Raw genomic sequence first — 13,964 nt, forward strand, 5'->3', positions numbered from 1 at the left:
TACTTTTTTCAATCAGAAATATTTGAACATGAGACAAAGAAGGTGGTTGGAGCTGGTGAAAGACTATGACTGTGAAATCCTGTATCATCCTGGAAAGGCAAATGTGGTGGCAGATGCCTTAAGCAGAAAGGGACCTGATCAGATATCCAACATGGTCATTATTTCTCCTCAGTTAGCGTCGGAGATGACTAGAGCAAACATTGAGTTGGTGACTGAGAAATTATTTAATCTGACACTTCAGTCAGATTTGTTGGAAAGAATCAGAGTGGCCCAATTAGAAGATCCTGAATTGGTTAAGATTCGAGAAGATGTCTTAGCAGGCAAAGCTAAGGACTTTTCAGTTTCTGACAGTGGAATGTTGTTGTTTAAAGCACGAGTGTGTGTCCCTGATATTAATGAGCTTAAGAAAGAAATTCTGGAAGAAGCTCATACTACCCCTTACTCATTACATCCAGGAACCACCAAAATGTATCAAGATTTGAAGCCATATTTTTGGTGGTATGGGATGAAGAGGGATGTAGTGGACTACGTCACTAAGTGCTTAACTTGTCAGCAAATTAAAGCCGAGCATCAACGACCGGCAGGGTTACTTCAGTCATTAACACTTCCAGAATGGAAGTAGAAAGACATTGCGATGGACTTTGTGGTTGGCTTGCCTAGGACCACAGGAATGTACGACTCAGTTTGGGTCGTGGTAGATCGCTTTACAAAGTTAGCGCATTTCTTACCTGTTAAGGTAACCTATACAGTGGATCAGTATGCCGATTTTTATGTGAAAGAAACTGTTCGTCTTCATGGGGTGCCAAAGTCTATCGTTTCAGATAGAGACCCTAAATTTACATCGAAGTTTTGGGTGAGTTTGCAGAAGGCTATGGGAACTAATCTGAAATTCAGCACAGCCTTTCATCCTCAAATAGATGGGCAATCTGAGCGAGCTATTCAGATACTTGAAGACCTGTTGCGAGCTTGTGTCATGGATTTTGGAGGGTCATGGAGTAAGTATTTGCCTCTGATTGAATTCTCCTATAATAACAGCTATCAAAGTACCATAGGAATGGCTCCTTACGAGCTGCTCTATGGTAGAAAATGTCGTTCCCCAATTCATTGGGACAAAACAGGAGAACGGAAATACTTAGGCCCTGAATTGGTCCAGAAAACAAATGAGGAAATAGACAAGATTAAAGCTCGAATGCTTGCTTCTCAAAGCAGGCAGAAAAGTTATGCAGATCCCAAGCGACGGGATGTTACATTCCAACCTGGTGATCATGTCTTTCTACGTGTATCCCCGATGAAAGGAATCAGACGCTTTGGAAAGAAAGGCAAGTTGAGCCCTAGGTTTATTGGACCTTTTGAAATTCTGGAGAAAGTTGGACAAGTTGCTTACCGGTTAGCCTTACCTCCTTCATTGTCTGCAGTGCATAATGTATTTCATGTTTCTATGCTGAGAAAGTACGTGTCTGACCCAATGCACGTTTTGAGTTATGAGACATTGGAATTGCAACCTGACCTATCATATGATGAACAACCAGTGCAGATTCTAGATCGGAAGGAAAAGGTCCTTCGAACTAAAACCATATCATTGGTTAAAGTACACTGGAGGAATAGTAAAGTGGAAGAAGCCACTTAGGAATTGGAGGCTGATATGAAAACTCAGCATCCAGAGTTGTTCAGGTAGATTTCGGGGGCGAAATCCTTTTAACGGGGGGATAATTGTAAAGACTGCATATGATTAATACCTTGAATTATTAAATAATTAGGGTTTATGTTTGAGATTAAATTAATAATTATGAAATGCATATTTTGGAAATATATTTAATATATCATATATGTTATTATGCTATTTTATGTAAATTACTTAATTTCTGTGATTGTGTTCGGAAGCTGTGGACAGCGACGTTGGGCCTTTAGAGAGTCGCGTTTATATGTTTAGAATATTATCGGGGAATCATAGTTAGAGGTTAGAGGTGTTAGAATTTTCGGAGATTAGTAAGTGACTAAATTACCCCTGGGAGTTTTTATTTATTTTAACTTGGTCAAAGGTTAAATAGGTCTTTTCCTTAATTGTTGTTTGTCTTGTAGTGGATTTGGGGGCTGGTTGTATTTTTATTTGGTTAAATATAATTAAGGGTAAAGTTAAAGGAAAATAAAAGAAAAACCTAGAAAAAAAATTGATACACTTTCTTCTCTCTCTCTTTCGAACCTCACTCTTTCTCAGCCAAGGTTTTGATTTTTCATAGTTGAATTCAGAGGTAATCAAGGGTGTTGGAGCTTGTGTTCAAGGTATTGTGCTCTAGCTTGCTCTCTTTGTTGTTCTTTGCTTTTTAGTACAAGTTTTGATGAGTGGTTTTGAATTTTAAGGGGCTGTGAGTTTATTGTTGGTTTGATTCTCTTTTCTGGAGTTAGGTGTTGATGGTTTTGAGTGATTAGGGCCGAATTAGTTGGTTATTGTGAGGTTGTGATAGAATTAGAGTTTAAGAGCTCAAGTTGGAGCTCTAATGGTGGATTGAGATTTTGTGTGAATTGTTGTATTCTGTTGCTTGGTTTTGGATTATTACAGTGCACATAGGTATTCTGGAAGTTATTGCAAAGTTTGGGCTTGATTTGAAGTAAGGGGATTGAATTTTTTTGTTCCCAGCTCAGAACCGGTCAACCGGTTCTGAGAAGCCTCTAGCAACCGGTCGACCGGTTGGTACCCAGGAACTAGGGTTCCGGTTGGGGCTTTTTCTTGAGCCCTAGTTTTTCCCGTTTTTACGTAATTTAGGATATTGGTATCCTATTTATCGATAGGGTTAATCTTAGTTTCAATTTTAAATCCCCAATAAGTGTTTTAGCGTGTCTCTCATCAAATTCTGAACATTATGGTTTAGGGTCCTGTAAAGCGTCGAGCTGCGTTTCCACTCAGGCTGACCGGCACACTTGAGCACAAAACAAGGTAAGATAGCATAAGAATATATATATATATGAATATATGCTTGTTTTAGATATTTGCACTACTAGCACTAATATGAATACGATTATTAGGGTGTTAGTATAGTGTTATGTATTAGTAGGGTTAAGGTGTTACCAACACGAGTACCAGGGGTACAACGTGCATGTGGTACAACACTTAGTAATTCCCGGGAGTACAGTTATGGCTCTACCAACACGAGTACAGGGTTGGTACTTTAGTGCATTTGGTACAGTGGTCGTACTTCCCTTAAGAACGTTCTTATCCATTTGGTGAGCTTAATTATTGAGCTCAGGGCGGCGTAATCATAAAGCCGGCATCGCATTATTTTTATATATATATCTTGCATATCTTACTGAGTCTGTTGAATCATCAGTTTGCTACCTTGTGTAGGTAAAGGAAAAGCAAAGCTGGAGGAACAGTGAGATAGAGCTCGACAGTGATTGTACATATCGCGGCAGTGCAACCTGGAGGGTTTCGGTCTTTTACTATTTTGGAGTCTGTATTTTGATGTTGCATGCTAGCGAGATTTAAAAGAAAATATTATATGTACATATTAGTAAAATGCTTTTAAATTGTATTTTGATACTCGAGATCCCGATCCATATAGTTATAAAGATATAATATATTAAAGTTATCTTCTGAGTCTAGTAAATTTAAAATGCGGGCGTTACAAATAATGTCATATAATTTATATTCAAATCATATCATTTATAGTGCTAATACAACTGGGGATCCCAGGCAACAAACACAATCAAAACTCTTATCAAGATCAGCCAACTAATATCCCACTTAATTATAATACTAGGGGGCGTTTGGTACGAGGTGTTCAAAATAATTTGATTATAGAGAATATTATGAAGGAGAATATGATTATAGGAAAATGTGTAAACTGTGTTTGGTTGTGTAGGGTAATATGTAATCATATTCCTGTTAATTTAATTAAACTGTTTGGTTGAGTACATGAATCTTATATATTATTTTAAAAAATTAAAATAAAAATATTTTTTATATATTTATTTAATGTTAATTATATATAAAAATAAAATAATTATTTATTAAAGAAATTTATTTATTAATTAGTAAATATTAAATTGGGTTTTATACGATTTTTTGTTACAATTTAAGTTGCAGCGTTAGTTGCAATAGAGATTTCTATGTAGAATTTCGTAAAAATGCAAAAAATGCAAAAAAAAAACTATTTTGAATTGTAAGAATAAAAAAGCCCCTATTAAATTTTATTGTATTTTTTATTAATTAAAATGAATATTTCTATATATTTTATCACTATATTATTTATTTTTGTTTGCTATGTCATTTATGTGTACACCATCTGCATAAAATTTATGTATAATGAATATACATATATTATTGCTAATAATATAAAAATAACTCAGTTAAAAAAAAAAAACCGATTTCACAAACTAAATATATACCGTAATATTTTATTTATAATAACTGATAACATTATTGGTATTTAAATTTATTTATTAAGTCAAAAATTCTATTCAAATTAATATAATAGAAGGTAATGATTCAATCTTACCCTTTTTTAAAGTATCAACATTACCCTCCTCAAGGGTAGTTATAATACTAAGGGAATAACATTCCAAGGCTAAAGACTCAAAATAAACAAGGTAATATTTCTCATTACCATTTTCTTGTTAGCATTAACCCATTCCAAACACTTCCTAATACTAATATTTAGAATTTGAAATCAACCTTCCACGTGCTCTAAATCATTTTTTCAAAAACTACTCTAATATAATCTCTCGGATAAGATGTGCCAACAAACTAGATAATGCTTAAAGTCTTTTGTTGGTTCCAAACTTTGAGATAAGATTGTCTTGAGAGTAAACATTTTCTTTTTTGAAAAGAGTAGGCTCCAAACACGATTAAAATTCAATTAAAAATATACTAAATTTAATCTAATTAATACTTGACAGCTCGTTGAGTGATATCATGGACATTGTTTGATTTACCTATTAATAAATATTTTAGTTTTTTCTTTTTAAAAAAATAATAATTATTGATACTTTATTTAGATAATGTTTTAGATATAGTAATGGAGATGGGTTGGACTTGGGTTATGGAGAGACTACAATAATGGAAGTTGGTAAGTAGGTCTTTATATATTATTGCTATTAATTGAGCAATTAACATATGATCCATATTTATAAGATAAAATAGGAAAATGCTTAGGTGGAGTTATAAAAACGTCTCTATATACATACATTTTTTTTATTATTATATGTTACTCTCAAATTTAATATTAATATTTAATTAATTCCCCTTATATTATTTTTTTTAATAATTTCTTGATATCAATATAAGGAAAGTTACTTGTTCTCAAAAAAAAAAAAAATTACTAATTAAATATATGATACACTCCTAATAACTCTAAACATGATTTTTAAAAAAAAAAACAAAATAATAATAGTCCATTGTAATTTATCCTCTCTAAAAAAAATAAAGAAAAACTTTAAATAAATTTTTAATAATAAATAAAAAAATAATAAAGATAAATTACAATACACAATTACATTAATAGCTATATCTTACAGCTTGCACCTATAGCTTATCTTCTCGCTAAAATTAGTGTCTAACAAGAAGAGTTTATTGTAAAATTGTGTTCCTTCTAAACTCCAATCGTTAATTATCTAATAAAATAGAAAACCTTTTAACTTCATCAATGGAAGTCACCGAACAACAAAGTCTATCACCAAGTCTTTTTATTTTTTATTTTTTGATAAAAATTCTAACACCAAAATTTCCTACAAAAGATATCTATAATACTTCTCCTTATTAGGGTAATTTTATCTTTTGGCAGTTATTATTATTTTATTTTTTTTAAATCCCTTTTAAAGTTAATAGGGGTGTATCATATATTTAATTAATAAATTTTCTTATTTATTTATTTTTTTAGAACAAGTAACTTTTCTTATATTGATATCACAAAGTTATTAAAAAAAATTAAATTTAAAAGGAATTAATGAAATATTGGTATTAAATATAAGAGTGACACATAATAAAAAAAAAATGTCTGTATATAAAGACGTCGTTTCTCATGACTCCACCTAAGCATTTTCCAATAAAATAATATAAAATACAAATATTTATATAGGCACACTCCAAGAACATAGCTTCGTAATTAATAACATAATGCAATATTTTTGCATATCTTACTTCATTATTTCCTATAAATAGTGTTGGGGCTCGTTTGGTATGCAGGACTGGATTGGATTAGACAGGCTAATTTGTGCAATCTAGTGTTTGGGCATGACAGAAGTCTGGATAACTAATCCAGTTAATCTCATCTGTCTGGGATTATTTATCGCATCCAGCAGGGTGGGATAAATAATCCCATACAGGTGAGTTTTTTTTTTATCATTTTTTTTTTAATTTTGATTTTATTAATATATTTTAAATTTAATAAAAATTTAAATGAAAGAATTATCACACATTTATTTATAAATTTTTTTTATCAAAAACTTATTCATTCAAATTAGTGAAAATGTATAATTTTAAATTATTATACATAAGTTTTCAAAATTTAAAATATTGTAAATTAAACAATATTAGTTACTTAAATTGATTCTAAGAGAAACTGTATGACAATACAATTATATATTATTTTTAAATGACTAGAAAATTTAGATAAATATTTTTAAAAAAATTAATATTTATATTAAATTAGTAATTAAATTAGTGTTTAACGTAAATAATTTTATATTATTCAATATTTCACTATTTTAATCATTTATTAAATAAAAAAATATGCTAAAATATGTTATTATATATTTATGATATATACTTGATTATATATGACATATTATTTTATCTAATTTATAATTTATAATTTAATTATTTTTTATTTTTTTGTCACGAATCATTTATTTTTTTTGTTTATTATTATATATTCTAATTTTAATTTAATATTATACATTTTTATTTTAATTTAAGTTTTTTTTTTTCTAAAAGGAAATAAATAAAATAGTCCAGTCTATTTTTAAACCAAACACAGGATTACTTTCAGCGTAATCTAATATTGTCCAGTCTAATCCAATTCTTTTTAGTCCAATCTAATCCTGCGTACCAAACGAGCCCTAAAGGTTTCATAACCTTTCATCACCACAAAAATAACAAACACAAATAATTAATAAGATTTTTGTGAAACCATCTTTGGCCAATTCAAGATATGAAGTCTGCAATCATCTTTGTCCTTTTGGGAGTCCTTTGGGTATACAGATTTAATCAACTTTCAATAATGCTTTTATCTTATAATTTTTTTTAATATAAATAATTAACTACTAATAGACTAAAAGTCATGACAATAAAATATATAATACTATAATTGGGCCAAATTCAACTAATTGTACTAAATTCATATTAAAATATATAATACTTCATGCACTTCCTTTCCTATAAATATTGTTAAGAGGTTTCATAACCTTTCATCACCACAAAAATAACAAACACAAATAATTAATAAGATTTTTTGAAACCATCTTTGGCCAATGAAGTCTGCAATCATCTTTGCCCTTTTGGGAGTCCTTTGGGTAATTAAGCTATATCACATATTTATCTCTATATATAATGCTCTCCCATACACTGATTTAATATATATGAACAACTTTCAATAATGCTTTTATTTTATAATTTTTTTTTCAATAATAGTTTTTTTTTTTTTTGGTAAATAATTTATTTTGTACTAATGTTTCTAGTTAAATATATCAGTGACAATAGCAGTCCCTTTATTCTATTACAAAATATTATTAGTAACTTGTGTGAAATCATTATTTTTAAGACTTTCTATGTAAATTTGATGAATTATAACATACTAAAACATGATTAACAAAAAATATTTTTTATAATTAAACAAGATTAAACCATTTTAACATAATTAGAAAATGATTGAGTATAAACATTTCTATAAATAAAAAAGTATAAAATCATTCCTTATACCAAAATAAATATGCACTAGGTATTAATTATGCTAAAACATATATATGTTTTGAGAACTTCAGCAATAATATGTAGTACTACTTCTTAATTTTATTGAAAATAATTTGTTCTACAGTTACAAATATGATACACACACGTGTTTGATGAACTAATATATATATATATAATAGTTGATTATACGTGTATATATATAATTAGGGTGACTATTCAATAGTTACATTTTTATTGTAAGGTTACATTTTTTTTAACATGTAATAACAGGTTACTAATAGGTAGACTTTCCTTTTTTAGATTTAATTAATTATAATTAACTATTTTCTAAAATTAATTAAATAGTAGACATTCCTTTTTTAGGATTATTTAATTATAATTAACTATTTTCTTAAAATAATTAATTAAATATTTAACAAGACCTCTTTTAGCAATTAATATTTATATTTAAATCCTTACTTGAATTATTTTAATAATTAAGCCATTTAATTATAATATTTACAATAAAATTTATTTTTTTACAAAGATTAAACTAAATTCTCTTCTTATAATAAATTTTCAAATGATTAATTATTTTTAAATGATATTTAATTATTTTGTAACAATTATATGAACTAAGTATGAGGCCTCAAGCTAATCAATCGATAACAAGCGCAGCCATTTTTTTTCTAAACAATCCTTCAACTTATTTTATTTTTTACTTTTTAAATATTTAAATAAAAAAATTAAATAATTAAGTGTAATAATTTAAAATTAAGATTACAAATATAATAAAATTTAAATTATAAAATTATATGTATATAATTTTAAATTATAAAAATTTTTATTATAAAATTTTAAATAATTTAAGTATAAAAAAATAAATTGCTAAAAGATCCTTATATAGTAATAAATTGCAAAAAATTAATTAATAATTATAATTAATTTAATTTTAAAATATAATTAATCTTAATTAAAGTTTTATAAGGAAATAAATGATTAGGTCACTTTCAGGTTACAAGTTATTTATTATTTATTTTTATTTAATTTCCAAATTAATCACAACCATTTAATAGTAATCTAATGGCTTAAAAAAATGTAACGATGATGGTTACAATAAAAATGTAACCATTGAAACCTCTTCCATATAATTAAATGTAATTTTGTATTTTTATTAAATATTTAAAGTAGTTTATAAAGATATTTATTTATGATTTTTAATTGATATAAAGTAAAAGAATTCATTTATACATAAATTCTAATTTAAGAATAAGTGCTAGACTAATAAAAATTTACCACCTTCTTGTTTTCATTAATAATTGTATGCTATTTATTATTTAATAAATATAAATTTTGTAATTTATTTAAAAAATCAACTAATTAAAAAGTATTTTCTAAAGAAAAAAACTAATTAAAAAGTATACTTTAAACATAATTTTAATCATATCAAATCTAATATATATATATATATAATATAATAGATCATATAATAGATTGAATATAATGTTGATACAAATCAAATAAATAAAAATTATTTATTTATTTTAATAAAAGTAATTTATTAAAGGATAGATCTTCAAACTTATGCATTTATGAATAAAAAATAAATAAGAGACAATATTTTATTATAATAAAAATATTTTATTAGTCATATTAGGTAAAAGTAAATAATATTTAAATTCAATTTAAAGAGTTGAATGAAAATTAACTAAAAATAGAGTTGCATTTGATATATTTAGTTTGAGTTAAAAAAAAAAAAAAACAACTAAATAAATATTTATCCATATTTCAAAAATATGACATTGATTAATTTTTTTTTCTTGTTTCACACGCTTTGCGTTTTAGTACAAATAAACAATGTTAAATTTTTGTTAGGTTCTTTCGAACGACATTATTCAATATTATACAACAAAAAAGAATATTTAGCATAAGTTATGAACCGAAACTAATTAATATCGCTAGCATCAATCTGATAATCAATGTCATTGGTCATATATTATTATAGTGTTGGTATTTTTGTGCTAACACTCACAACAAAAATATTAAAAATACATTTATGACAATCAATACCCAACAATTTTTCATATTCATAGTCATGGAAGCATATATATATATATGTTGCTTAATTATGTGTATTTATTAATGAATGAATGAATCATTGTTGATCACATATGTATATAAATAGACTAGCTAATTATATATATCGGCCATCTCAATAATTATCATCCAAATTAATCTACCATATATGAAAGATAACATGATTCAAATGATCATCCTTGTCATCATATATACAAGATAACATGTTCCTGAAATTGGGAACATTTAACCTCTCTCTTTATAAAAATACATATAGTAATTATTACTTACAAATTTACTTATTACCTTCTTTTTATTTCCCTTTCGTATCAAGTGCTTCGCAAATACAATAGATTCTACAAGAAACTATGTGAATCTTGAAGAAACGGAGAAATTTCTAGAAGAACCAAAACCAAGTGGAAACTTATTATTTTATCTATACAACAAGCAGACTGATCAGAAACAAGAAGAACCAAAACCAAGTGGAAACATATTATTTTATCGATACAACAAGCAGACTAATCAAAAACAAGAAGAACCAAAACCAAGTGAAAACTTTTTGAATAGTCACAAGGAACAGACTCATCAGATAAATGAAGAATCAAAACCAAGTGGAAACATTCTTTTCTACACTTACAAGAAGCAGAGTGATCAGATAAACGACGAACCAAAACCAAGTGAAAACTTTTTGAATGGTCACAAGGAACAGACTGATCAGATAAATGAAGAATCAAAACCAAGTGGAAACATTCTTTTCTACACTTACAAGAAGCAGAGTGATCAGGTAAACAACGAACCAAAACCAAGTGAAAGCTTTTTCAATGGTTACAAGAAACAGACTGGTCAGATAAATGAAGAATCAAAACCAAGTGGAAACATTCTTTTCTACACTTACAAGAAGCAGAGTGATCAAATAAACGACGAACCAAAACCAAGTGAAAAGTTTTTGAATGGTCACAAGGAACAGACTGATCAGATAAATGAAGAATCAAAACCAAGTGGAAACATTCTTTTCTACACTTACAAGAAGCAGAGTGATCAGGTAAACGACGAACCAAAACCAAGTGAAAGCTTTTTCAATGGTTACAAGAAACAGACTGGTCAGATAAATGAAGAATCAAAACCAAGTGGAAACATTCTTTTCTACACTTACAAGAAGCAGAGTGATCAAATAAACGACGAACCAAAACCAAGTGAAAACGTTTTGAATGGTCACAAGGAACAGACTCATCAGATAAATGAAGAATCAAAACCAAGTGGAAACATTCTTTTCTACACTTACAAGAAGCAGAGTGATCAAATAAACGACGAACCAAAACCAAGTGAAAACTTTTTGAATGGTCACAAGGAACAGACTGATCAGATAAATGAAGAATCAAAACCAAGTGGAAACATTCTTTTCTACACTTACAAGAAGCAGAGTGATGAGATAAAGGATGTATCAAAATTGAAGGACGAAAAAGTTGATTCTAGAGTTTCCTCTTTTGGAGTGGTTAAAACATCCACTATTAAGGACTCAGGCCATGCCGAGGCCTAGCTAGTGCTGCAATCATGAAAGCTTATTAGTCATGTTAAATTAATGTTTTATTTCCAATCCAATAAGGCAGTATATCTATGTATGTCTTACTGCTGAGCTGAAATAATAAAAATATATATCATATATGTTTTCTTTAATTATACTACCATTATTTCCATCATTTTTAAGAAAATATTTTGTGGTAATTAATGACTGAAAATCAATTAATAATCTAAAGCGTGTGTTTTTTCACGGCATTTAACTAATTCCCACAACAGTTTTTAGGAAATCTGGAAATAACTATTTTAGAGCCATCATTAGGGCTTGGAGTAACATCAGTCAATTTTAAAAGAAATATATGAGAAATGCTAGAGGGCACATGGTGCCTATTACCCTCCTATGTGTCAGTATCGCTATTGGTCCAACTAAGTAACGGATTCCATATAGTTTAATATAATAACTTTTAGGGAGTATCGCTACGCGACATGCCGAGAAGATGCTAGGCACCACTAGTGCCTAATAAGAATGCTCATATATATATATATATATATATATATATATAACGAAACTTTACATCTCACAGCACCAATTATTATAGGTCTGCTACTTTTACAATTGCTCAAACTATACTAAATCCTATTTTGCCACTTTCTTTGGCACAATATTTTTAATTCTACTCTTTACATCATATTTGATTATTTTTACAATTACATCAATTATATAAATTTTCATATTCCAAAGAGCTTTAGAAAGCCATTGCAATATACTAGGGGCGGTGACCATGGCAGTGGTCCAATGCAGCCATTGTTTAATTCCATTCAACACTTCATTTGGACATATATTGTATTTAAACAATCTTGACTTGAATCTCAACCTATCTAATGCCACAAGCCACAAGATAAATTGATGCTTTGGTATAGACAACCTATTCCACACTTTTTCTTCCAGTTGGAAATTCAGGACAAATGATAGCATATCATTTTTTGATCAAGTATGTACATGTTGCAACATTGGGGAAACATTCAATCCATCAATTCGTTCTTTACTCATACGATCTGCTTTTAATACCAGTTGTTGGTGGGAGGCGCCTCATAGGCCCTCCAATCCTCTTTTCTATTATATACATTACATTCACTCATTTCACCCATAGTGTGTCCTGTTTAGACGCAATTGACCAAACATATTTGCCTATCGCCGCGTCATTCCATTCTTTGGTTTTCTAAATCTCAATCCACGTTCTTTTTTAATCTTACACAATCCTCCCATGCCACCAAACCCAAACCACTTCTACAAATGGCATTAACATTTTGTAGAACATTCAAAGGGAGAATCATTAGTTGCGACCAATAAAAATGAATAGCAATAAGAATAGAATTTACTAATGTTGCCCAACTCGCATAAGACAAGTTCTTAAAACTCCACACTTTGATTCTTTGTACCATCTTCTCAATCAAGATGTCACATTCAACAATATATAGGTAATTTCTTGGCACAAATCGGTATGCCCAAATAATGAAACGACAATTGGCTTCTTTGGAAGCCTAAGGCATCCACCACTCTTTGAACTTCACTTTCAGTCATGTTGCAACAATAAAGTTTAGATTTGGATTCATTTTGTTGTAGGCCCAAATTTGAGAAAATAGCTTGAGACCTTGAAGTATTCGGTAAATAGATTTAAAGTCTCCACACTACTACAAAACAGGACATTCCCGCCAGTCCTCAAAATGCTTTTTTTCGAGGACCGTCGCTAATAAAATTAAATGATTGTTTTAAACCATCAGGAAAAAATTAGATATTCTCGATAGTTTAGAACACTCATGAGGGCAATCTGCAATGATTTTAAGTAGGGGTGGGCAACATCTAATACAATTTAATTGAACCAAACCGATCTAATCCAATTCAATTACAAAAAATAAGAAATCTGATTACAATTGGATTGGATTGGATGATAAAAGTTGGATTCTAATTGGATTGGATCAGTTATTGGATGTCAATCTAAAAGTTAGAGGAAAAATCCTTAACAACAAGATGAATTGTTGAAGTTGTTAAAGATTGTATTTCCAAAAAGGAAAATAAAATTCAATCAACGTACTATGAGGTGAAGAAGAAGTTAAAGAAATTAGGGTTGGGTACTTACGAGTCTATCTATGTCTGTCGATACAATTATTACTTATTTTACAATGAGAGTGCATCAAGGAGGCTTGTCCAGTTTGCGGAAGTAGTCGCTGGGTTACTTCTGAGAACAGTTGAGGGAAAAAAGTTCCTTGCAAAGTGATGCGCTACTTTTCATGGACACCTAGACTCAAAAGATTACATAGTTCGAGAATTACAACGGAGAGCATGATATGGCATCATACTGGTAAAACAAAAGATGATGGGGTGACGCGATACTCAGTTGATGGTCTTGCTTGGAGCGAGTTCGATGCAAAGAATCATGAGTTTGCAAGCGATCCAAGAAATATTTGATTGGGGTTAGCTGCTGATGGATTT

The 13,964-nt window shown here is 29.0% G+C and overlaps 1 protein-coding gene across 4 annotated transcripts; it reads left to right on the forward strand.

Moving 5' to 3' along the window:
• The first annotated feature begins 7,042 nt into the window (after nt 1-7,042).
• LOC115702226 (uncharacterized) lies at nt 7,043-11,632 on the forward strand. Of its 4 annotated transcripts, none has more exons than XM_061117797.1 (3): nt 7,043-7,187; nt 10,293-10,352; nt 10,644-11,632. In XM_061117797.1, exons 1-3 carry the CDS (start codon nt 7,146-7,148, stop codon nt 11,493-11,495), a joined length of 954 nt encoding a protein of 317 aa, XP_060973780.1. In that variant the 5' UTR covers nt 7,043-7,145; the 3' UTR covers nt 11,496-11,632. The 4 variants fall into 4 exon arrangements, with proteins under 4 accessions (XP_060973780.1, XP_060973778.1, XP_060973781.1 ...); XM_061117798.1 differs by lacking the exon at nt 7,043-7,187 and adding an exon at nt 7,367-7,506; XM_061117795.1 differs by having other exon boundaries at nt 10,293-11,632.
• The last annotated feature ends 2,332 nt before the right edge of the window (nt 11,633-13,964 follow it).

Source organism: Cannabis sativa, chromosome 6 (genome assembly GCF_029168945.1).
Source record: "Cannabis sativa cultivar Pink pepper isolate KNU-18-1 chromosome 6, ASM2916894v1, whole genome shotgun sequence".
Taxonomy (NCBI): domain Eukaryota; kingdom Viridiplantae; phylum Streptophyta; class Magnoliopsida; order Rosales; family Cannabaceae; genus Cannabis; species Cannabis sativa.

Bases quoted from the DNA above. Each gene is read 5' to 3' on its own strand.
- LOC115702226 (XM_061117795.1), top strand. From the start codon at position 7,146: ATGAAGTCTGCAATCATCTTTGTCCTTTTGGGAGTCCTTTGG. The intron at 7,188-10,292 runs GTATACAGATTT...TTTCGTATCAAG, and splicing joins TCCTTTTGGGAGTCCTTTGG to TGCTTCGCAAATACAATAGA.